Here is a 25,100-nt window from a genome sequence, read left to right on the forward strand (position 1 = left end):
ATTGTAGGCTTGATTTCATGGTGGTGACCGTCTTGAACATCTTTTTACTGATCCCTGTGGACTCCCCTACTTTATGATATTTCAATTGTGGCTGCATCATAGATTTGTCTACAAGTCTTATAACTTAAAAGTTTTTTTTTTTAATCTATTCTTAATTATTTCTGCTACGGAATGTGTCCTTTCCAAAGCAAAAAGGTTTAGAAATATCCATTTGGTGGTCTTTATTATTTTCACTATCATTAAAAACTTAGCAACTTTCATTCTTACGAAAGAGGAAAACTAAAGAAGAAAGGAGACAAAATGAGCTATGCTTTGCTTCTAAATTAAATTTAAGAAGATTCAAAAAGTATAATAGAAAAAAAATGAAGAACTCACATTCCTCGGTCACCTGCAGCTTGAGTTGATTTGAGAGTGATCTGCCTTTGCTGTTCTGGAGCCTAATGATAAGAATTAGTTTAAGCCAGAGGAGGCAAAAGATAACCACAAATATAATTGCAGTTAAGTTATTCATTTAATATATTTGAATACTGCTACCTATTCTTAAAATCTTGAAATAGCTTACAATCAATAGATATTCCAGGATAGGGTGGTATTTATCCTGAGCCTTTACTGCAATTTCATCAGGTTGGTAAATGGATGGTGTTTGCCCACATATATCCTCAAGCTGGATAAAGCATAGGCTCCTGCATATCATTTTTACTCATTCAGGACAGAACTGATGATTTTCCCATCTTAAATTATTCCTGGTTGCCTTGGGATAGGAGTCTAGAGAAATGGACTCCAAGGCAATCTACCAATAAAGGAGAATATTTGTAGCTAAGAGTTGAGGTGAGGGGTCCTTGGTGCTCTTTGGACTTGGCTGTTTTCTTGCAGACATTTCATTACCCAAACTAGGTAACATCATCAGTGCTAGTCTAGGCAATCTCTTTCATTAAACTTATGCAGAGGATGAAAGGCAAAGAAAACATAAAAATGTCCAATCTGCAGAGAAGTCTTGTTTAGCACAAAACATTTACCTTGTTAGTAGATTCTGGAGGCTCATCTCGCTGTTCATGATGTCTCTCTTGTTGCTCTCTGAGTTCTCGCTCTAGACGACAAATTCGGCCTTCATATTGTGATTTAAGTGCACTCATCCGAACTTCTAACTCTGTCTTTTGTTCCTCCAATGTGCTACTCTTTTGCTTCCATTCCTCATTTTCTTTAGTCAGCTGATCTTTTGCCCCTGAATTAAAGAAGAGAAAAATCAATCACTTCATTTCGATAGCGCTTACCAAAGTATTTCAGTAAAGAGATACATTTTTTGAAGAACCGGACAGTTTTATAAGCGTTACAAACTTCTTCCTTGGAAGAAGGAAAGAATTATATGCCTCAGCACTTGCTGTCCAAGGAATGTGCAGAAGCATCTCCAACACCACAGTTCAAACAAGCTGATTTTTTTACAAAAGGGAGGAGGATACCTCCTTCTTTATAGTGGTCCAGCACTAGCTTCTAAGGCAGCGTTTCTCAACCTTGACAATTTTAAGGCATGTGGACTTCAACTCCCAGAATTCCACAGTCAGCAATGCTGGCTGTGGAGTTCTGGGAGTTGAAGTCCACATGCCTTAAAATTGTCAAGGTTGAAAAACACTGTTCTAAGGATTCTGTTTCCTCTTGCAGAACTTTTCTACTTTCCTCCTTTTTCAGAAGAATTGGCTCCAGATTCTAAAGATGGCCAAATCTGCTTCTCTCCTCTGAGAAAACTAAGCATGAGCATAAATTGAACATGCATTTCCTACCAAGGGGGAAAAAAGAAGCTCTTGGCCTTATCTTATCAATAGAAGAGAGAGAGCTAATCTTATAGTATTGGCTCCACTAATGTGAAAATTTATTTACAGGACTTATATGGCTTCACATAATGATTCCAGGTGACTCACAACAATCCAGAAAAGATAGCTAAAAACAAAAGTATCAAAAATCTCTCTTTTCTCTAGTTCTCCTTCCTTCTCTGTTCTTATTAAATCTTTTCCAAGACAATAGCAGTTAGGAATTATCTGACAAAGACTCTTCTTTCATGTTAGCCCATATGCTACTTAGTTCAACAATCACTTGAAAAGCCAATAGTAATTCCCAAAAGCTAATTTATATCAAAATCAGATAGTCAATCTTCTACAAACTCACCAGTTTAAAACCGCATTTCTTCTAGAATTTAAAACCCTTAAAGCCAACTCACCTGCCAGCTGTGCAATCCTCTGCTTGGCAGCCAGAAGTGTCTTTTTAGTTTTCTCCTCTTTTTCAGCCACTTGCTGTCTGAGTTGTTCTTCCTGTGTTGTTTTTTCCTGTAGATCTTGTTGAAGGCGGGAAAGCTCTGATTGCAGCTGGGATACTTGCTCCTGAAGATTCTTTACTTCAGTCTCCTTCTCTCCTAGAGTCTATTGAAACCCAGGCATGGAAACATTAGGCCCCTGCAACTTTCCATAGCTGATGGATTGGTAAAATGCTAGAAATTCTTCACATAAACCTGCTACAAGAACTTTGAAGCATGCTATAGTTTGCTATTGATCAGGCTTCTATTATTTTTTTTCCCCTATGGTAGGAGACCAATGAATGGATTCTATAAAGCAGGGGTCCCCAACCCCCCAGTCCATGGACCGCACTGGTTCACGCAGCGAAGCCCTATCTGCAAGGTGCAGGCAGCATGCAAAACTATGGCCCCTCTGCTCCACGGAAAAACCTTTCTTCACAGAACCGGTCCCTAGTGCCCAAAAGGTCGGGGGGGGGGCACTGCTATAAAGCCTTTTGTCTTATTGTATAATTTCCCCAAAGGACTTCAGGTACCCAGAGGGAAATCTCCTATTTTATTCTCAGAACCACTATTTGTGGAGGCTTAAGCTTTAAATGCTTAAGAGTGACACAGTTTTCAAGTGACAATGCTCCACTTCTGTTTTGCTAGTAAGGGCATCAGAGCTGCACAGCTACTCCCCTTGAAAGTTCTCTTACCTTCTGAAGAACTTCAATCTGCCCCTCTAAAGCTTTTATTTTGACCTCAGCTTGGTTTAGAGCCTCTTTCATCTCCTGATGTTCTTTGTCTGACGCATGCTGTTCTGGCTGCTCCGCAAAAGACTGCGTGGAAGCCTCAGCAACCATCTGCAATTTTAGACCATTAATAATAATGTTTGTACAACCACATCCGGTCTTATAGATGCTGCTAACTTCTACAACAGCACATCGTACAGAACTCCTACACACTGGCCTGTCTTCTGCACCAAGGCTGTAGAGATGAAATTTAACATTGCAGGCCTATGCAGAGTAACAAGAGAGCTTCAACTGGATTGGCAAGTTTTTGTTTTGTTTCATATTTAGAGGCTAATATTATTAGTTGTTTTGGATGGTGAGATGGGGGCATATAAATCTAATAAATAAGTAGCTAAATAAATATTTCTTCCCCTAGTATTTGGGATGTGAGAGATAGGCAAATGAACAGACACACATACACATGTACACACAGATGCACATGCACATACACATAAACACATATGTACATATATTTTATTTCTCTTGTTTTTCTGAGAAAAAAACAGACAGATAAGTTTTCAACAGAATTACAGCACATGCTTAAAAGTGATAGGAGTTGATTGCACGCAGTCCATTTAGCCATTACAGAAGATCATTGAGCATTTCAGGCTATCCACATAGACTGGTTATTTGAGAAGATGAGTGTTTGTGAGTTGAGGAAAAGGAAGTTTTGCTTGGCTATGGCCCTAAGGCAGTGATGGCGAACCTTTTAGAGACCGAGTGCCAAAAAACCACCCCCCCATTGCCCCTCCTGCCCGCAGGGCCACTCACCGCCTCCATGGCCCTCCGCAGATCGCCCAGGCAGCCCAGCAGTGCCATGGCAAACATGCTCTCTGCCCCCGCCCCACAGCATTGTCTGCACACAACAGAATGTAAGGGCGGAGTTTTGTTCCTGCTGCTCAGCTGCCATGTCATTGGCTGCTCTGCTCTGTGCGGGCCGTGCCTGGGGCTAAGTCATCTTCCGGGGGGGCTGCTGGTGAGGAGGGGACTGTGGGGGGAGGTGGGGCTGAGACAATGACACGCGTGCCCACAGAGAGGGCTCTGAGTGCCTCCTCTGGCACGCATGCCATAGGTTCGCCACCAGTGCCCTAAGGTATCCAGCACAATCAATCAATGTTACAGTGATTGAGAGATGGGAAAGAAGAAACACATGTCTAAAGCAAAAGAAGTGGCTTCTCTTCAGTACCATGGAAAATATATTGAGGAAATCAAAAAAGGTATCATCAATGTTCAGTGTTGTTGAACACCTCTTAAATGTACAGATTCTCTCTCCGAGGGTAATTTTAGATTTAGTATGTAGAGTTAAATATTAGTTTAACTACACTAACATTAACAGGAAGCATGAAGGCTAGACAGATGTATGACCTCATCAGACGACTTTAAACCCGAAAACTATCAGGAGCTTCAAAGTTATGCTGCTCAACTTTCACAGGCCACGAATGGCAAGAGCCTTACCTTATCGTGCTGTGCTTTCAGCTCTTCATACTGAGTCTTGTAGCGACGTCCAATTTTCTTGACTTGAGTTATTGTCTTGACTTTCTCTTGGATGTCTACTACTTTCATTTCCAAGTCCTTTTGAAGGGTTTCCTTTTCTGTTTTTGTTTTTGTTAGGTCTTCCCGGAGGCTCTGGACCAGATTCTGATTTGTTGTCAGTGATGCATTGGTTCTTAGAAATTAATTGAAAAAGAATTAAATACAAATGAACACCATTTGAGCAATTTATATAGAATATTTGATTTCAGACTGCAAAGGTCTTTTCTGATCCCTCTTCTCCTGATTCCAAATTTAATACCCTACTTTTGAAAAGTGAGTGATGGGGTAGTGGGAAACTATGAAAAATACAGTGACAGTATTCTGCACAAATGCTATTCTAATCTGTCACGAAAACTCTGGATCTATGACTCCATGTACATCATCTAGGGAGCTGGGCAAAGATTTTTCTCATCCTGCCATTTGAGATAATTGGAGATGCAGGGCAGTGAAATTAGGATATAAAGTATTTGTTCTACTACAAAAGCTTTTCAGTTACTATAAAATTATCCAGCTTTATCCGCATTGCAGGAAGGAGGAAACAATCAAACATGGAATATCAAGAAATAAGATGCAGTGCATTTAAGAAAAGAAAATGCAGTACAAGAGTACACTTAGGCAAGTGGAACAAGGACATCTAATTCCCCACAAGTAAAATTTAACATATATATATATATATATATATATATATATATGGATTAAAATCAGTAAAATGTTTTGTAAACATGTTTTGAGCTCATAGAAAGGAATACAAAATATTAGTTTTCAGAGAAGATCTCAGTTTCCCAGAGTTTCCCAGATTACAAGACGTTCTTTACAAATCACCTTGCAATTTCTGCTTTAAGTCTGCCTATTTCTTCACTTAGCTGCTGAATGCGTTTGTTGTTCACCTCCTTTTCTGAAAGAAGCTTCCGATATTCTTCAACATCTGCATCTTTTTGTTGGCTTAATAAATGCTGGAAGAGAACATTAAACCATCTTAAACTTAAGGCAGATATAGTTTTACTTTACTTGTGCATTTCAAAAAGTGAAAGACTGTAAAAGTAAAACCAAAACTGATGTGGATCATAATGATCATATCCAAAGGGTTTCTTCTAAACTAGATACTAAGAACCAATGCTATAAATAGACATTCAGAGATTCAGGGAACTTAGGGTACAAATTTGATACGTAAGAAGGTTTATTTAATCTTATTAAAATGGATTATTGCATTCCCCAGTGAGGTTTGTTGTTATATTTCAAAAATAGGCTATCACTAAGAGATACTGTTGCTTGGACAAAGATGGCAAAGATGCTGGAGAAAAGGACACCATTTACATCTCTCTCTCTCTCTCTCTCTCACACACACACACACACACGCACACAACCAAGATATATTCTACTACTTCTTCACTACTTATAACTGATACTTTAGAAGAAAAAGTCTTATGAAAGCTTAAAGACTAATTTATTTATTTTTTATGACTTTAGTTTTATTTATTCTTATTTTTTCAAGTAATCTTCGCTCATGAAACTTTTCACATTTTATTATCGATCTCATTCTTCAAGCGTTTTCATACCTTAATTGCTCTCTCTTTTAATTTCATTCTTTTCTATATAGCAAAATGTGTGTCATGGATATATACAGACTCACAACTCTCGACAGTAACTATTAATCTCCTTTTTTCTTTTGTTGTCTCATTCTTCCTATGTTTTCAACCGTTGTTAAGAAAGGAATTGCTTTTAATTCTATAGAGATGTCATGCATGCTCTAGAATAGTGGTTCTTAACCTGGGCGATATTGCCCCCCAGGGGGCGATTTCATTTTTCAGGGGGGCGATGGAACGAAAAGGGGCGTCACGGGGGCGAAGGAATGAAAAGGGGGCGATGGAGCAAGAAGTTTTGGGGACACTTTTGAGACTTTTTCGTACAGTGAATCGCTGTATATCTGTCATACAAAAACATCAGATCGCTCGCTATTAGTGGATTGAATTGTGTTTTCAAAGGTTCCTCCAGCTAGCTTCAGTACAGAACGCCGTACATATGTGAATATACATCGCTTATCTTCATGCACGTTGTACAGCAGCCTCTACCCATACAGTGGTGCGCCATTGGCCAGAATATGGCAGATATGGGAAAAAGACTGGAAATAAATTATTTGCATCGATATGTCCTGATGACAATTATAAAGAAAACAAAAAAAAATGTTTGCATAAATTGAAGAATTGTTTCCTATGTTGTGATTGAGAGGATATGTTGGGGGAGGGGGGGGGCGATGACAACTTCCTCATTGGCTCAAGGGGGCGATTCATTCAAAAAGATTAAGAACCTCTGCTCTAGAACAGTGTTTCTCAACCTTGACAATTTTAAGGCATGTGGACTTCAACTCCCAGAATTCCACAGCCAGCAATGCTGGCTGTGGAATTCTGGGAGTTGAAGTCCACATGCCTTAAAATTGTCAAGGTTGAGAAACACTGCTCTAGAATCTAAAAGGAGCTCACCTGAGTCCGAGTTTTCCATCGCTTGACATCCTCTTCCAACAACTTTTTCTCTGCTTGAAGCATCCCACTTTTCTCACTGAGCTCAGCATTGGATTCTTGCAGAGGCAAGATATCAGCTTCCAGCTTACGTACCTGAAATCATCATTGGAGACAATTACTCAGAGCACTGCTTCCTCATACAGTCAAAATACAACCATCTTTTTCGCTTGGGGGAATAAACAGCTTGTTGCCTCATATCTTTTAATATATGAGCCATTTGTTGGTAAACAGACTGTGGGTTGTAACTGTAGACAGATATATGTTTTAAAGGAGTTTTTATATTTTCCAATTTTCCACAAATCAATAAGCGGACCTTGTTCATTCCGTAAAATTTAGAAGAACGAAACAGTTTTTTTTAAAAAAAGTACCAATAGTGCAATATTCTTTTAGAGTTCTGAACTGAATGAAAACTACAGATTTATAACAATGTAACCAAAGGGCCGATTTAGAGAATTGGTTTTAGAGGCTTCAAGGACAAATTTAAAATTCATACTAACTTTTGCTTGCATTTGCTGAAGATCTTGTTCCAATTTCTCTTTCTCTTCTCTTAATATCTTATTTGTTTCTATCAAAACATTCATGGTCTCGGTCTTCTTCATTAATTCTTCATGTTGAGCAATTGTTTTTGCAGTCACCTACAATACGACGCAACATTCAAATCCAAATATATGTGCAAATTCCGAACTTGCTTTCCGTTTTCACTGTTAAATTTCCTTGAGAAATGATTACTTATTAATGCCACAAAGTATTTGTACTAAACTATATGTAAAATATGTATGAACTCCCAAACTGAGGTCATACATGAAATATAATTTAGATTTTAATAAGATCCATGAGGCCTAGAAGACTGAGCTGCTTTCTCCTCCTACCGTATTTTCTGGCGTATAAGGCGACCCGGCGTATAAGACGACCCCTGACTTTGGTGCCAAGTCGCATGCCTAGAAAGTTGTCTTATACGCCGGAAACTACCGTTATTTCCCGCGTATAAGATGACTCAGCATATAAGACAACCCGACTTTGGCGCCGATTTCAACGCTTTCGAAAGTCGTCTTATACGCCAGAAAGTACAGTATATTCTCCTTTACATAGCATGCATTTTCTGCCACAGAATCTTACGTTAGTAACAAAACTTTTAGGACATTTGTATACTCATGTTCATATCCAACTATTATATGTCAACCAGGCACATTGGGTTTTACCATTATTCTATACCAGGGGTAGGCAACCTTGGCTCTTTTATGACTCGTGGACTTCAACTCCCAGAATTCCTCATGATTTTTCAGAGAACCATTAATTGAGTTTTTCATGTTTGCGTAATCTGGAATTCTTTTATGTAGCAAAAGTAGCATTTCTGAAAACAAGTCAGTGATAGTCCCAAAGGTGCTTTTTCAAGAGGCAGCAACTGGACTTTCTTGTTTTTTTTTGAACACGTTTTCTTCTCATCCCAGAAGTTTCTTCAGAGCTGAAGAAACTTCTTGGATGAGAAGTGAAACATCTTCCAAGAAAAACAAGAAAGTCCAGTAGCCTCTTGAAAAAAAGCACCTTTGGGATAACTGAGAATCCCCTTAAACAAAGTCAGTGGTATTGTCTAGACCAGGGGTCTTCAAACTTGACCCTTTTATGACTTGTGGACTTCAACTCCCAGAATTCCTCAGCCAGCATGTCTGGCTGAGGAATTCTGGGAGTTGAAGTCCACAAGTCATAAAAGGACCAAGCTTGAAGACCCCTGGTCTAGATATTATTAAAGCAATATTTCTTGAAAACTGTGGTCTTACAAAAAGTTGTAACGTTTGTTGGTTGACTCAGAACAATCATAAAAAAAAAAACGATAAGAAGGAATGTGTGGATACATACTTGTACTTTCTCCCTCTCTGCATTCAGACTTTGCTGCAGCTCATGCAGCTCTTTTTCTAAATGTTCCACCTGCTGGCGGTAGCGTAAGCTTTCTACTTGTGCCACCTCAAATCGAGTTTCTGCAATCTCCTTTTCTCTGCGGATAAACCTGACGTAGGGAAAAAAAATCCTAGTTAAATTTATAGCTGTCCAAAATAAGTCTTGATGGTTTTTCTGGTCCACAAAGCTAAAAACATTGAGATATTTAAAATTAAAATATTGAAATTTAAATGTAGACCTCTAGAAGGAAGCCAGGTGTGTCATTCACCAAAACTGGGATTTAGTGTGGGCACCATCGCACTCTAGATCTGAATATGGCATCATTATTTTGGAATGAAGAATAAATGTCTGATTGTGCTCCCAGTCCTGGGCAGCTTGCATCAATGGGTATATATGTACATGAGACAGTCAAACCTCAAATAAGATATAAAAACTAGATTTTGAGTGGGAACTTGGATTCATCTCTTAAACATAGTTCCCTATGATCAGCAGCTGCCAAAAAAGCCAACACGGTTCTAGGCTGCATTAACAGAGGGGTAAAATCAAGATCATGTGAAGTGTTAGTACCACTTTGTAATGCCTTGGTAAGGCCACATTTGGAATATTGCATCCAGTTTTGGTCACCACCATGTAAAAAAGATGTTGACTCTAGAAAAAGTGGAGAGAAGAGCAACAAAGATGGTCAGGAGACTGGAGGTTAAAACATATGAAGAATGGTTGCTGGAATTGGGTATGTCTAGTTTAATGAAGAGAAGGACGAGGGGGGACATGATAGCAGTGTTCCAATATCTCAGGGTTTGTCACAAAGAGGGAATCAAGCTATTCTCCAAAGCACCTGAAGGCAGGACAAGAAGCAACGGATGGAAACTAATCAAGGAGAGAAGCAACCTAGGACTAAGAAGAATTTTCCTGACAGTTAGGACAATTAATCAGTGGAACAACTTGCCTCCAGAAGTTGTGAATGCTTCAACACTGGAAGTTTTTAAGAAGAGACTGGATAATCATTTGTCTGAAATGGTATAGAGTTCCTGCCTTAGCAGGGGGTTGGACTAGAAGACCTCCAAGGTCCCTTCCAACTCTGTTGTTCTGTTCTGTTCTATTATCACACAGTAGATAAATAGGGCAGAGAACATACAGGGTAAAAATTCAAGACAAAGAAGGTGCAGACAATCATGGTGCTCCTATTTGTTTACTAGCACGGGCCTTCTAACAGTTGCACTGGTCCTAATATATTTTCATGTTCAATGTTTCACATACTGCATGCAAAGTGAACTGCAAAATGTATGCAGGTACCATGCAAGCATTAATCAAAACTTATTAGATCAACAAACTGAACACAGCAATACCTGATAATTTCTACCATTTGCTCTTGTGATTTTCCTTCTTCACTGAGAGACACATTCAGGGCTCCTGGCACGCCTTCCTTCATTGAAGCCATCATCTTGTTGCTCAGAGTTTCCAGCTGTTCGTGCAACAGTTGGCTTTGTTTCTCTAAGTCTTCACAGCGAGATGCAAGCTTAGAAGCTTCATCCTAGGAGAGAAGATCAAAACTGATCATCCCAGAAACTGAAACAAATAAATCTGAATTCAAAGACTAGATGCAGTCATAAAACCTGTCATAGATTATTAGACTCAGTACCTTTAATGCTCTTTCTCGCTCTTCCCATGAAGCTTTGCTTTCTCGCAAGGTGGATTCTGCTTTTTGGGCTGCTTCCTCTAATTGCTGCTTTATTGTGGAATTCTTTGCAACTTGCTCCTTGACAGCTTGTAAAGCTTCAACATCAGAAGAATGAAGCATCAGCTCCCGTTCATATTTACTTTGAGCTTCAGCAGCTATCTTTGCCTATAAGAAGCCAGAATGATCGTTGCTTCAGAGTTTGTAACAAATTCAATGATTTATTTTGCATATGCTTGCTTCCTAAATAAGAGCTTTATACTTGCTAAGTGAAATACAAATACTGTATATCTATGCAGAAAACAAAATCACCATGAGTCACACCAAGTTCACCATGAATGTTCCCCTAAAAATTTTGACATAAATGTTACATTAGGAGAAAATAATGGGGTTCAGTATTATTCAAGAAAAGTATACAGAGAACAATATCAAAACAGAAATAATATATAGGTGGATACTCCCAGAAACTTAATGTACAAGTTGCGGCCCAGTGTTCTATGTGCATCCCATGCATATTATATCACCGCTGAATTATGTGTATGAAAACATAACGGGTGGCCAAAAAGCCCCCTGTTGATTTATTAGGGATATGTGGGTAGTAATAAAAGATGATGTACTAAATCTCTTTTAGACTCTCAAGAAAAAAAAATCTTTCCAAATCACAGAACAGCAACAATAACAAGAGCATTTAATTTTGAAACATCTTCTGTGAAATGGGAAAAATTAGTGTTAGAATGCCTTCTTCATAATTGATACACACTTATTACTGACATGCAAAAGCGACTCTAATCGATCTACCCAATTTAACCGATACCTAACTCAACTGCAAATGTCTGCCAACATTTTAGAACCTTACTTGCTCTTGGCAGTCCCGTTTAGCTTGTTGTTCATTGCTGAGGGCTGTGTTTGCTCTCTGGAGAGCTTCCTGAAGTTCAGACTTCATATTGGAGAGGTTTTTCTTTAACTCGGAAAGCTATAAATAAAGCATCAAGGATCAATATATTTTTTTAAATGCTTATCTAAAAAAATAGTATAGATCTAGGTTTTAAAATAATAGTGATAAAAATGTCCTGATCCTTAAGCAATATAGTATTTTTTGCCTATGATATGAGAAATATAAAAATGTTTGGGATGATTTATATGAGGGAAATGTACTAAATACTTAAATATAATGGATTTTGAAGACTTGAATATGCTTAAAAAATGAAACATTGATTATAAATGTATTCTACTTTAAGACAGATAAGTTTTTTTTAAGACAGTATATTATTTCTGTCCTTTGTTCTTTCTGTTTCAAGATATGAAAAATATAAGTGTTGGGATGGTTCATATGAGGAAAAAGACTTCAATATATAAGTGTAATTAACTCTTAAGAAAGTTTTAACTGGTAAAAATGTTTTCTTTTGAATATTGTGGGGAAAATAAATTTAAATGAGAACTCTAAAAACAGGATCTATGACAATGTGATCTAGATGATTAATTAGAAAAGGAGCTTAATAATGAGGTGGAGGATATTTGTAGATATTTAATTGTTATCTTCTAAAATTATCAAGAAATGTACTAATTTAAGGTTGATAAAAGAAAATATTATTGAAAGAAGAGAAAATCAAGGAAAACTACTATGTGGAATATGGAACTATGGAAACTAATTGATATTATTTGTAAATACAAATCCGGACAACACACAGTTTACCAAATACTGATGGTGATATGTAAAAAAAAAAAAAAACCCCAATAAAACATATTTTTAAAAAATGTCCTGGACTTAAGGTTAAGTATTTGCAGCACTTTAGACAATAAAACTCCTTACTAAATAAATATCCTTAATACATTTCTGCCTGAAGATAGTCCCATTCTTAATGCAGTTATAGAGGAATCTAAAAACTTTTAAGATTCTCCCTGCCTGCAAACTATCAGGCTAAAAGTGTATCAAGAGACATTTATGCTTTTCCATATCTACAACCAACTATTTGCTAACCCTTCAGCATACCGTACTTCAATTTGGCTTTTCTCACACCAGATTTCTGATCTGTAAAAGATCAAGCTCCAGGAGAAGCAGACAGATGGAAAGTGAAATCCAATACTAGATATTCTTAACAACACAGAAATACAAGTTTTCCTATAATCCTTAGACCTTTGAACACACAATGACTGAAGCCACCATTGACTGAATTTTTCTACTCTTCCATAAGCTAAAAAGTAGAGGAACACAAACTGCAGATAAAAAGTATCTGGGTCTCTAAATCCTTTTGTGCAGCCTTTCTCTGCTGCCACAAATTTTAATGAGTAAATTAAAATTATATATGTTTTAATTATGGATAATCTGGAAAGCAAACAAGAGAAAGAAACCATGACTAGCTTTTAAAAACTTTTTTTTAATTTTGGATGTTCTTTTACCAAGCTACTTAACCCTTAACCAGCTATATACAATCCCAGACATACTCAAAAATCCAGAGGCAAAGTCTTTGACCCCCAAAAACAAAGATAGAGATACAAAGATATTGATTCTGGCAAGAGAAACAGAGATAGAGTGGTAGACAGAGAAAATTTCAGAAAGAGAACATAATATGAATGAATCATATCAGATGATGCAAATGTATGGATCCAGTATTTTAACCCTGCAATTCCATGTCTACAACTCCTATATTCAGGAATTTTAATTCCAATTGCTAACCTATTTATATTCAAATAACCGCATTCAGCTGATGCTGATAGAACAGTGTGGGAAATAATTCTGCATTAAACCATTCTTCCCATTCTAAATCTCCATAGCTTCCAAAATCTCCCAGCTGAAATTACAGCAATTTTACTTCCCTCATTCTTCTGACAGAAAGCTTCCCTGGATTAGAGTTTTCCATCAAAGAAGAGAATCAGTTGCATTTTGTAACATGATTTCTAAAGAAAATGTTTTGGAGGAATGTTTGAAATTGTTAAAAATTTGAAAATTATTTCAAGTTTTATCTTAATTGTGCTAGACGAGCAACAAAGTGCTTAATTTTCAGTTCTTCTGCAATTCTTTGTAAGAACATAATACAAAATGTACAGGATGACAAATAAAAGCAGAGCAACTTATATGTTGTCCCTGTGCTACTTTTCTTTTTTGTTATGCACAATAACAAGAAAGTCTGAGGCAGAAAAGAATCATGTTGTTATACCTGTTGTTCCATGTTTTCTATGGCTTTACGTTTTTCATCTTGAAGCTCCTGTTTTTCTTTCTCAGCCTCCATTAGTTTCTTCTCTAGCTGGGAATGATACTCTGAGGACTCTTTCAAGCGAGCCTCAACAGTGGCCCGAACCTCTTCAGTCACCTACACAGCAAATAAAATCAAGATAAGAGTATATTAAGAGTCATGCATCATTGCAATTGTATTGCTTGTTTCTTCAGCATGGAAAGTGTAATATATGTATCTTAAAGACAATTCTGTAGTCCAAATTGACTTAACAGCTAGTCTATTCATAGCCCGAGGAATATTTTTCAAGTATAAAACAAGTCTGAAAAACATGAATGGAATAATAGCGAGCTTTAAAGTTCCAAAGACAAGTCAAATACCTAAATAAATAAAATATTTGGAGAAAGGCAATGCCCTCAAAGCATTACCACTTATCCCATTTTGAAAATATATTGTTTCAACTGATTCATCTTACTCAATCAACGAAAAATAGAAAGAGAAATATAAAGGTTAGGCATATTACAGCATCTGATGAAGTCAGCCACCTCTTATGAAAACTTAAATCTTTTTATTTTTTCTTAGGCAATGCATACACTACAGCAGGCATTCAGAGAGCATATATATCTTACAAGGGATTACATCTAATGAAGTTAAACCAGTTTACAGGACATACAGCAATTTTGGCACGAAACATTCACATCTTATTTATTTGTTAATTGCTATCAAGATGGCCTACTACATTCTGAAAAGCAATGTTGAAAAGAACCAAACAGAATAATTAACCAGTCAAAAATTTAGAGCAAAACAATTAATTTAATCCAAAGCCTTAAAAAAATGGAAGCATTTTGCTTTAGCAAGAGAAATACAGATCATTTTGGAAATACACTTTAAAGTCAAACTGACTGTCCTTCTTTACCATTTGTTGTGTTTTCAAATGAAATACGAAAAGACAAAGGGTTAAGTGGATGAAAAAAAGTGTCTTGATGTATGAAAAAACATGTGTTCTCGATATATCAATTTTTTTACAGTACAGGTGGGCAAACCCAGCTTCTCCAAGTGCTTGCTTTGTATTTTCAAAAGCCTTTCTGACCAATGAATAACTGTTACTTGATATTCTGAGGTGATAAAATACATGTGAACCATGGTTCAAGACTAAAGTAGGCTTAATCCGTTAAATAAAGAAACCCTATCCATCTTCCAAATCAAGGGGAAAAAACAGCCAAAAATGCCAGCCCAATCCATGTGTCAGATATTCTACCAGCTACTTTACATTAACCAACTACTGAAAGACTTGATCGTTCCATTCTTCCTCCTGCCAAACTAAGTAAACTTCCTGGTCCACCAAGGATTGGCTAGTTCTAGCTTAAAGCTTGCAAAGAACAAAGACTAAGGTTCTGAATTTCATCTGAAAGCAAACTGGCCTTCAGTATTACTGAAACAAAATATAGATGATATGACCAGGAAACCTTTCATTAGCTGGCAATCTGGCTACAACATTCTGAAATTGTTCAGAAATACTTCTCCATAAAAGAATATTGGAATAACTTAATAAAGACTGAACCAACCCTGGTCACAGCCATTTATTCCCAAATTTGTCTAGGATCAGATGTAGGGGACAAAAAGTGGTCTTTCGAACCTTAAATGGAATACTTTTGTCTTGTTACAGGTCCCGATGAAAAGATTTTCATGTGGAATTTCATCATGAAAACATAGTTCCATAGCTAAATTATATTTAGTGGATAATATTAAAAATAGGTTACCTGCTTTTCTTTGTTAAGGGATTCTTCAAGGCTCACAACCATCGTACGGTACTGCTCCACATTACTTGTGGCAGTCTTTAGCCTCTCCTTCAAATCATTAATTTGGTCATCAGATTGCCTCAATCGACTTACAAGATCATCCACATCCTCTCCAACACTAGATTGGCCTAAAAATTTAGAAGCAATTATTAAATAAGGATTTATGAACTGAATCTATAGCGCATCTGTAGTACATTTTGAGTCCAAAAATAATCTTTTCTCAACTGATTTATAACTTTCAATATTTATTCACAGGTTTTTTTTTAACATAAAAGAATGACTTACTATCAACAAAGGAGGTTTTGAAATTTAAGGGCTTTTAAAGCTGGCAAACAGATAAAATCAGCTGTAGCCATTTCACTCATCATACAAAGCCAGAAACTGATTTGCAGCTTGTAAACAAAAAAAGATACTCTCCCATCCCCGCAAACCAGGAAAATTGGCAGATGTCAATCTACCATGCATAGGCTATAGCTTTGCCTGTTCAACAATGCTCTGCCTACTGCAATATCTTCAACCTCCACAAAACAGTATACAGGGGGTCCCTACTTAACAACCACTCATTCAGCAACCATTCAAATTTATAACAGCGCTGAATGAGGGGGACTTGTGACTGGTCCCCATGGTCACATGATCACAATTCAGGCACTGGGGGCCCAGCTCACAATTACTTTGCAGTGTTCTATGATCGCCATTTGCAACCTTTTTTGCCAGCTTCCTACAAGGAAAGTTAACGGGGAAGCTGGCAGGCATCTGCAAATGGGGACCACTTTACGAACCATGTCAATTTGCTTAATGAGCAAATTGCACAAGAGCTGCAATTGCCATTGTTAAACAACACACGTTAGGACCATGTCACTTGGCAATGAAAATTCTAGTCCTAATTACTATTGTTAAGAGAAGAATATCTGTATATTTTTCCTTATCTTTGAATGACTTGCACATACTTGGCTTAGGACTTTACACTCCACCAATTGTCATTTGGGGCCAACATTAAAACAAATTAAATCTGAATTGCACCATTTAGAAGATATATTAAAAATCCCTCAGAAAACTGCATCGTGCAAGCCTTATATTTAACTTCTTCAAAATATTTCTGGCACACTGAATTCTGCTCATTCTGCTAAGGTTCTTCTCCCCGTGTATTCACATTGGGTACCCTTACCTTGGCCAGCAGCTCTCTGCAATGACTGAGAAGCTATTTGAGCTTCCATATTGTGGAGCTGCTGCCTTAACGCTGCTATTTCCTTTTGAGCATTCTTCAGCAGTTCTTTGGTGTTAGCATGAAAATTCACTTCAGTTTCACACTGTCTTTTAGCATCCAAGAGGTGAATCTGAGAAGGAACATTATAGTACTTTACTTCAAAGCACCACACCTCAATTTCCGAGAAAATAGCTGAAAGCACACTCTTTACTTAAATATCAAGATTGTTTTGGCTTTTTCTCTCAAAACAGAACATTTAAACTTATCACCTTTTCATTGCTAAATAAATATTAAAAACTTCTTACTCCAAAATATAAAAGAGTTGAAATTCTTTCTGCCCATGTGATAACTTGTGTGGTACAAAACACTGCATCCACCCACTGATATAAAAGCACTACAAGACTTAGAATTCAAAACATCTAGAGAATATTATCTTGTCTCCCACTGGCATAAAACCTTGGGCTAGAGAATGCTGTTGTAAATCCCTGGCTCTCTTAAGGAAAGGGAATGGAAAGGCAGGAGAAAAACATATGATTCTACAGCAGCCCATGAAGGGCTGGAAGTCAATAGAAATATACTAGCTCAGATACAATGAATCCTTTTACAAGATGATCACAATATGCAACATCACAAGTACAGTGTACATAATGTGTCTTGGCATGATCCTGCCTTACCTATGATGCCAGATGACAAATAGAACAGAAGTGGAAGCAGGGAAAAAAATCCTACTGCTGGCAGGGATGATCAAAATATCTACTACCTGTGCCAGAACTCAGTCATGTCGGAGATCCACTAATACGCCTCCATCCCAAAAAAAGTGGGATAATTCCAAATGCAAATAGTTATTTTAATCTTTTCTATTCCGTAAACAAACTTTCTCTGCTCATCCTCTTAGCAAGAGGTTCATATGTCAGCATTGTGATGGAAAGATGTTTTAAATGTGTTCACTTAAATCTGCATCAAATTAAATTCATTTAATTATTTTTTAAAAAAAATATATATTCCTTTTGTTGAATAAAATCAAAATAGCTGTAAGGAATCTTTGGCTTTTTGTTTTACCATTTGTATACTCTTAAGAAACCAAACCAGTCCTCCAGGACTTAAATAAACTTCCAAATAAGGAATTTATAGTATCTTGAATTATAAATGACAAGATGGCTTCCTATTAAAAATGATTGCTCAGAAAGTCATATGAACATCTAATTCCTTCAGTTTCTAATACTTACATCCTGATTTTTGGAAAGTGTGTGTCTTTGCTCCACCTCATTTTCCAGTTTTTTCTTCAGCTGGGCTATTTCTCTTTCCAATTTCTCAATTTGATTATTGAGCCTCTGTCGAGTTTCTGTCTCTCCCTTTTCCAAAATTACCTGGTAAGTAAAATACATTTTAATATGTAGTATTTTGCCAAATCTTGCTCATATTTACCAAACATAACCAATAACAGCATTACAGATCAGTAGCATGTAGCACTTAATGATGTCAATGCTGCTAACATTGGATGTTTTTGCTTTGACAGCAGTTAGAGATGCAATCATTTTCTTCTTATGTTTTACTTTTAGAGGAGGAACCATGGTTAATGAAATAAGAGATGATAAGAATTGGTGGGCTGGAGAACTGGAGGGAGAGTCTGCATTTCAAACTAATTGGAAAATGTGATTTATGACTGTTAATTGGAGGAGGGAATTGTGCTTTGATACTATGTGCTCAGGGGAGGAGAATCCAGTTTTTGGCTTCCACTGTGTTAGTGCGGATGCTATGCTACTCAAATAAAGATTCTTTAAGGTAAGCAATGCCTCAAAATATAAGTCGGAACTATGACAAATGATGCTTCAGGAGGTTTTTGGTCCATATCTTTACAGTGTTTCTTCTATCACAGCAACTTTAAGATATGTAGATTCCAATTCCCAGAGTTCTGGGATGTGAACTCCCAGGGTCTTGAAAGTCACCAAGGTTAAGAAACATTTTTGAGGAGAATAGGGAGAAAAAAATAATGCAAAACAACTGAACATACCTGAATAGATTGCAGATTAGTAAGGAGCAGATTTTGTCCTCTATGTTCTGCTATTAAAGATTCTTTTTGCTGAGTCAAACGAACTTCGGCCATTTTTAAAATATCTTTTTCTTTTTTCAAATTCTCTGTTCTCACCTTAGAAAGAGATATTTCATCTTACATTAATTCAATCCATGTAGTATTTTAAATCCAAATTCACTGTTCAACATCTGAATACATCAAGTTAAAGTGGATCAATCAACTCATGATTAATTAGATGTTCCTTTATTATTTCTAATTTGGGGGGTATAATGGTAGGAAGATGTAAACAATTCTGTAGAAGATAACAGATAAATGTAATTCTAGAAAGGGTATGGCATCACATGAAGTCATTATACGCCTTCCACTTGGTTATTTGTCTCTGATATTTTTAAAGGAATCTATCTTGCTTCTTTCCAACAAATCAGACTTACAGAAACTTTAGAAAGAGCCAGGTAGGAACAAATCAGCAAGTATAATAACATTGTACAAACAAGCCAATATTCCAAAGAATGTCAGCTTAATGAAAAGTAACGATAAGCCTATTTTATTATGCTTGTATATTTATTTCACATTACTTCCAAATTCGAATTTGGCTTATGTATTACTCTTACTTTTAAGAATATATATTGTTTACTCTTAAGCTGTTTCAAAGAAAACCTACAACCATACCAATTACTAAAAATATTAAAAATAGTTAGAATAATTAAAATGATCTGTGTTTAAAGGTATGTTCAAAGAGTTACATTTTCAAGATCTAAAAAGGAAGCAAAGCAGTTAAGGCTTTTGGCTCCAAAGAGAATTCCTTTTAAAACATTTGGGGCAACTACAATGTAGACCTGAGAGCAGTCTGCAAGTATAGACAAACTTCATTTGTCATCAACTTTGATATTGCACATGTACAAGTTGCCCTTTCAGATATTCTTAAGACTTTTCATGGCAGAAAGGAGATTTGCAGCTGGATCTCTTGGGCCAAATGTCTATGCACTGGATCCAAATTATTGATCAAAACAGCAGTAACATCACTAATGATGTTACTTACTTGGGTAATGTAAGCAAACAATCAAGCTCAGAGAGCACCACAGTTCTACCCTAAGCCACAGATATTAATTGGATGGTCCATCCAATTAAGTCTGCTGCAGAAAAAATGTATTTCAATCCTTAGATTCCTCCATAGCCAAAACAAAACATGTCCTCCAAATTGTGATAAAATTAAAAGAGGCTTATTTGAAGTCTTTGCCATTACAAAATAAACAATAATGTAAAAAATAGCCATTAACAAATCACCTCTGCGACCGTTAATTTTTCATTGGCTCCTCTTAATTCTTGAGTCATTGCGTTGATGATCTGTTCTTGCTTCTGAGTAGTTGCTGACAGCTTTTGAATTTTCTCATGCAGTGATGTGATCTCTCGCCGATATCCCTCTACGTTATCTTGCAACATCTCATAACTTCACCAGGATGAAAACCAGGAAGGTTTTGTTCCATTGAAATTGATGTAACAAAAGCAAAGGGGAAAATCAGAACAAAAAGTCTTATTCAAATGTATAGGTAGCAAACAAGGGTAAGAAATTTTTTTGGAAGGTTCTGAGGTAAGATGGGCAGCCTATAAATTTTATAAATAAATAAATAAATGGGCATTTTTAATGATTTAAAAATGTTATAATGGGGAATGTTTTCTATTCATGGTTTCAACCATTCTAGTAATAGCAGAGTAGTTTATTATGATAAAATTTATTAAATTATTTATAAAGTATTTATATATGAAATAAATGAATAAATAAATCCCTCTTCCATTTCTTTTTTTCCCCTCTGTAGTCATACCCAATCTCCAAGTTCATTCAGATAATCTGAGGTGTTCTTTTTTGAGGGGGACTAGAGGGGGGTTAGAGGGAATGGTGCGCACACACATGCACCCACAAACTCTATTCTAGCTTCATTAAAATATTTTGAATGTGGGTCACTTTAGTGTTTGAGAATACTTAAAGCCTGCTACTCTGAATTCAGAAATGACGTATTCGTCATTTAGGCAACATCCTAAATTCTTGAACAAATTTTTTCTCAGTATTTACTCCACTAATTATTTCAGAATTATATCTATAATATGGGAACCACTTATAGTAATTTGCTAATGTATGAAAGCAAAAATCAGATAAAAGCAATTTGATAATATGCAACAGATACTAAGTAAACACATCTTAAAATTAAATGCAGTAATTTATTATTTCAGCAAATGCATAGAAATCTGCAGGACTAAGGAATTCTTATTTATTTGGTCCAAAGTTGATGATCCATTGCTATCTTTTCCCATCATGTCTACATTATACAGTATAACAATACTGTAAAGAAACTCCAAGGGGAAAAAAAACAATTTAGCTAGACAACACTGAAAATGAAGATTGTTAACTAGTGCAGACACAGAACTAGCATATCTTTTAAGCAAAATTTGGAAATAGCAGATCTGCATACTGCTTTCGCCTTGTGGTTTAAATTTCAACCACTCTTTTCTTTATTGAAAATAGGTGAGACAGACATTATAGAGAACTGCATTCTATCCTATAAATGAGAACTGTTCAGCCTTTCCCACTTCCATCCAAATTGTTTATATACATTTATTTGGTATGGGTATGGGCCTTTCTCTAGGCACAGTGTATCCATGTGTGTTAAATACAATCTCATATTGAAAACAGTATCTTGAAACTAACCATCATCACCAACATGCAGCTGCAGGTATAGCCAAAAGGATAATAGAGAGGGGTGTGTGTGGAAACAATAAAAACCAATCATATGGCATTCCCAGTTCCAAAGCTTAGATAATGCTTTGGTGGTGCAGTGATTGGAATGCAGTTTTGCAGGTTGATTCTGCCCACAGCCTGCAGTTTGATTTTGATGGGGCTCGTGGTTGACTCAGCCTTCTATCCTTCCGAGGTCGGTAAAATGAGAAACCAAATTCTCTGTAAGCTGTTTAGAGAGGGGTGTGAAACACTATGAAAGGTTATACAAGTCTAAGTGTTACTGCTAGTACTATTGATGCTACACTGATCAAATGCACAATTATCAGAAATTTTATCCAAGAAATATGCAAATTGATAACTGGAATTTTCTCATTAGTAGCGAAACATGCTAAATCAATTGTGAAGGGACTTCTTTTACTGAGTGTTGCTGATTTTGGCTTACCGCTTAGAGGCAAATTCAAGCTGCGTAGAAATCTTTGTATTCTGTGACTTCAAGTCAGTAACCTGTTCTTGAAGCTTCTCATTTTGTTCATTCAGCAGCTTGTCATTCTCTGCCTTTTCTTTCTTATAGTTCTCAAAAAATTCCTGCAGCTGTCAAGTGCATGAAATAAACAAAACCGTAGAGGGGTGAACAGAAGGCTAGATGGAATAAAAGCATGTCTGATTTTGTGAGCGTGTGAAAGGCAAAAACCCATACCTGTTTAAGGGCAGCCTTTGCTTCTGCTGCTTCAGTTGACTCGATCACTGGGACTGAAGTTGGAGTTGAAGCAGGGAGGGAACCTGACAGGCGTTTAGGGGTTGATGTCAGTTCCTCAGGCAAGATGCTTGAAGCTAAATTATACAAAGAAAAAAAAAAAAACTCCATGGAGATTGTATGGAGTTCAGTGTCCTGAACTCACAACATCCCACTGAAGTCAGGCAAGAGAAATCCTGAGGCAAGATGATCTAAAGAGATTTATAATTGGCTGAAGAACTGAACCCAAGCTCCCTTGTTTTAGACCAGTGTTTCTCAACCTTGACAATTTTAAGGCATGTGGACTTCAACTCCCAGAATTCCACAGCCAGCAATGCTGGCTGTGGAATTCTGGGAGTTGAAGTCCACATGCCTTAATATTGTCAAGGTTGAGAAACACTGTTTTAGACTAACAATCAAACCACTTGAGCATGCTAGCTGTCAGTCTCATGCATGGGCCAGATCATGAGCTTGCCAAACATTTTAGTTGGCAAAAGACATGCTAGCATCAATTTTTTTTAAAAAAAGTGGTGGAGGCCAAGACAAAAAATAAATCTTGATTCATTTATTTATATCTAAATGTAATGAGAATCAAATATAATTAATGTAGTTACTCTCTACTCATGTATCTCATACTTTATCTCTTCTGTCACATTTAAAATTCATTTGGTAGCAATCTCTGATGGGCTTGTGTACCTCTACATAAATGTTATCTGTAGTGACATATTCATTAGCTCTGGCATTCAAAGCTAGAAAGACTAAATTCAACCTGCTCCATCTTCTATATATAAATAAAAATGTAAATGTTCGTTTGTTCAAAATCTTAAATCTCTGAAAGTTCTTCACCGATTGCTTTGAAATTTTGACACAACGTTGAATTCGAATACGCACGTGCTTTTATATACCTATATTATATAGATGTCGCACCTGTGACAGGTTAAAACATGCTTTTTTTTGAAAAACAGCGCCATCTGTTGAACGTAAAAGCAACATACGCTACGATTTCAGACAATCTCTCTATCTGCACAGACAATGGAACAAACATTGTGAAATTAAACATATTCCAAACATGCGCTTTCTCTTTTCTTTCTTTTCCATTTAACCAGACTGAGCCACAGCAACGCGTGGCTGGGTACAGCTAGTAGTTTGATAAAATTATCACCATGACAATATGCAACAGAATAAAAAGGGAACACTTCCTAAAGTCCAGCTTGACTTCTGGTGACTTGATAGACATATGTAGTTTTCTTGGCAAAAAACCAGAAATAATTTGCCTTTGCTTTCCTATGGAATTTGAACTTCCAGTCTAGCTTGCAGCTTTGTTATTTCCTAGTGATTCCCATCCATGTGCTAATTAGGTTAGACCTGCTTCATTTTACAAGATTAATTAGATTCTAGTACTTAGCTACATGTATAATAGCTTAAACCAGAGGTGGACTGGCACCGGTCTGCAACATGCTAGCAACTGGGCCACCGCAAACAAGCAAAGCTCCATCTTTTCATGCAAACATGTAAAAAAACCCCGTAAAAATAACATCACAAAAACAAAGAAACAGCAAGAAGTCTAAAAAGTTAGATCAGCTTTTTTTGATTCTCTTTTGCATTATAGTTCTAAGAATTCTCAGAATGATAAAGTAATGAAATCAAATTAAAAAATAAACAATTATTATTTCTATTATTCTATTTCTGTAAGAGTAAAAAAGAAAAGAAAAAGATAAATGTTTCCCCTGTCAGTTGTGTCCGACTCTAGGGGGCAGTACTCATCTCTGTTTCCTAGCTGAGAGAACCAGTGTTGTCTAAAGACACTTCCGTGATCATGTGGCCAGCATGACAGCACAGGGAACAGTTATCTTCCCACCAATGTGGTACCTATTTATCTACTTTCATTTCTATGCTTTCAAAGTGCTAGATGGACAGGACCTGGGACAAGAATGGGAACTCACCCCATCACATGGTGCTTGGTCTTGAACTGCCTAGCTTCTGATCAACGAGCCCAGCATAGGCCACTGTACTACTTATTCTGTAAGGGTAGCCCATAGTAAAAATCTACATTGTAACTGCTGTTAATGATGAAAAGGCCAGAGAGGAATTTTTTCCCCCAAAGCCATGATGCAGTTCAGAAAACATCAATAAAAGAAAGCCTGCATCCCTGCCCAATTCTGACCTTGCAATGGAATGGCAACTCCAGTAGTTTGGGCCAGCAAAATCCGATACATGTCACGCTGACGAACGATGGATTCTACAAGCTGCATTTGATGGTGCCGTGCCTCACGCAGCTTTTCTAGCTCAATTATAGCTTCTCCAAGTTGATTCTGGAGCTCAGAAATCCTGTCATGGCAAGAAAAGGTTATTTATGTTAAAATATAGAAGTTATATAGAAGTTATATATAGAAGTTATGGAGGAATGATAAAAAAAACAGGAATAAAATTGCACTAGTAGAATTCTAAATTTAAAGAAGAGATATGAACTCCTCTAGTACACTGTGATTTTTGCTTATAAAATGGGCAGAACAGAGTTTCTGAGAAGTACCTAAATTGAGAAAATGTTCAACAAACATTTCTGCCGATATTTCTTCATGCTATCTTTTTGAAACTCAACTAAAAGTGTAAGTTTGCAGCTATGATACAAGAAGGAAACAGTGAGCATGCATCTGAAGCTTGATCTGAGAAGGCAACCAAGACCCTTGATTCTTCTCAATAAATAAATAAATAAATAAATAAATAAATAAATAAATAGAGTATAGAAGTTACTAAAAATATATA

General features: G+C 36.7%; 1 protein-coding gene across 2 annotated transcripts in view; it reads right to left on the reverse strand.

The window, feature by feature from the left end:
* TPR (translocated promoter region, nuclear basket protein) overlaps nucleotides 1-25,100 on the reverse strand; it is a 58,884-nt gene that overhangs the window by 17,225 nt on the left and 16,559 nt on the right. For both annotated transcript variants that reach the window (XM_039320616.1, XM_039320615.1), the window contains exons 15-35: nucleotides 24,502-24,665; nucleotides 22,302-22,435; nucleotides 22,047-22,195; nucleotides 20,158-20,320; nucleotides 18,853-18,987; nucleotides 18,068-18,208; nucleotides 16,803-16,971; nucleotides 15,599-15,765; nucleotides 13,824-13,976; nucleotides 11,525-11,641; nucleotides 10,633-10,836; nucleotides 10,340-10,524; nucleotides 8,955-9,102; nucleotides 7,598-7,735; nucleotides 7,062-7,193; nucleotides 5,407-5,537; nucleotides 4,507-4,717; nucleotides 2,977-3,123; nucleotides 2,210-2,408; nucleotides 1,017-1,222; nucleotides 376-437 (exon numbers count right to left, since the gene is read on the reverse strand). In XM_039320616.1, the coding sequence (XP_039176550.1) occupies nucleotides 376-437; nucleotides 1,017-1,222; nucleotides 2,210-2,408; nucleotides 2,977-3,123; nucleotides 4,507-4,717; nucleotides 5,407-5,537; nucleotides 7,062-7,193; nucleotides 7,598-7,735; nucleotides 8,955-9,102; nucleotides 10,340-10,524; nucleotides 10,633-10,836; nucleotides 11,525-11,641; nucleotides 13,824-13,976; nucleotides 15,599-15,765; nucleotides 16,803-16,971; nucleotides 18,068-18,208; nucleotides 18,853-18,987; nucleotides 20,158-20,320; nucleotides 22,047-22,195; nucleotides 22,302-22,435; nucleotides 24,502-24,665 (3,255 nt within the window). The remainder of the gene's footprint in view (nucleotides 1-375; nucleotides 438-1,016; nucleotides 1,223-2,209; nucleotides 2,409-2,976; nucleotides 3,124-4,506; nucleotides 4,718-5,406; nucleotides 5,538-7,061; nucleotides 7,194-7,597; nucleotides 7,736-8,954; nucleotides 9,103-10,339; nucleotides 10,525-10,632; nucleotides 10,837-11,524; nucleotides 11,642-13,823; nucleotides 13,977-15,598; nucleotides 15,766-16,802; nucleotides 16,972-18,067; nucleotides 18,209-18,852; nucleotides 18,988-20,157; nucleotides 20,321-22,046; nucleotides 22,196-22,301; nucleotides 22,436-24,501; nucleotides 24,666-25,100) is intronic.

This window comes from Crotalus tigris, unplaced genomic scaffold (assembly GCF_016545835.1).
Source record: "Crotalus tigris isolate CLP2741 ecotype Arizona unplaced genomic scaffold, ASM1654583v1 scf7180000023662.225785, whole genome shotgun sequence".
Classification (NCBI taxonomy): Eukaryota; Metazoa; Chordata; class Lepidosauria; order Squamata; family Viperidae; genus Crotalus; species Crotalus tigris.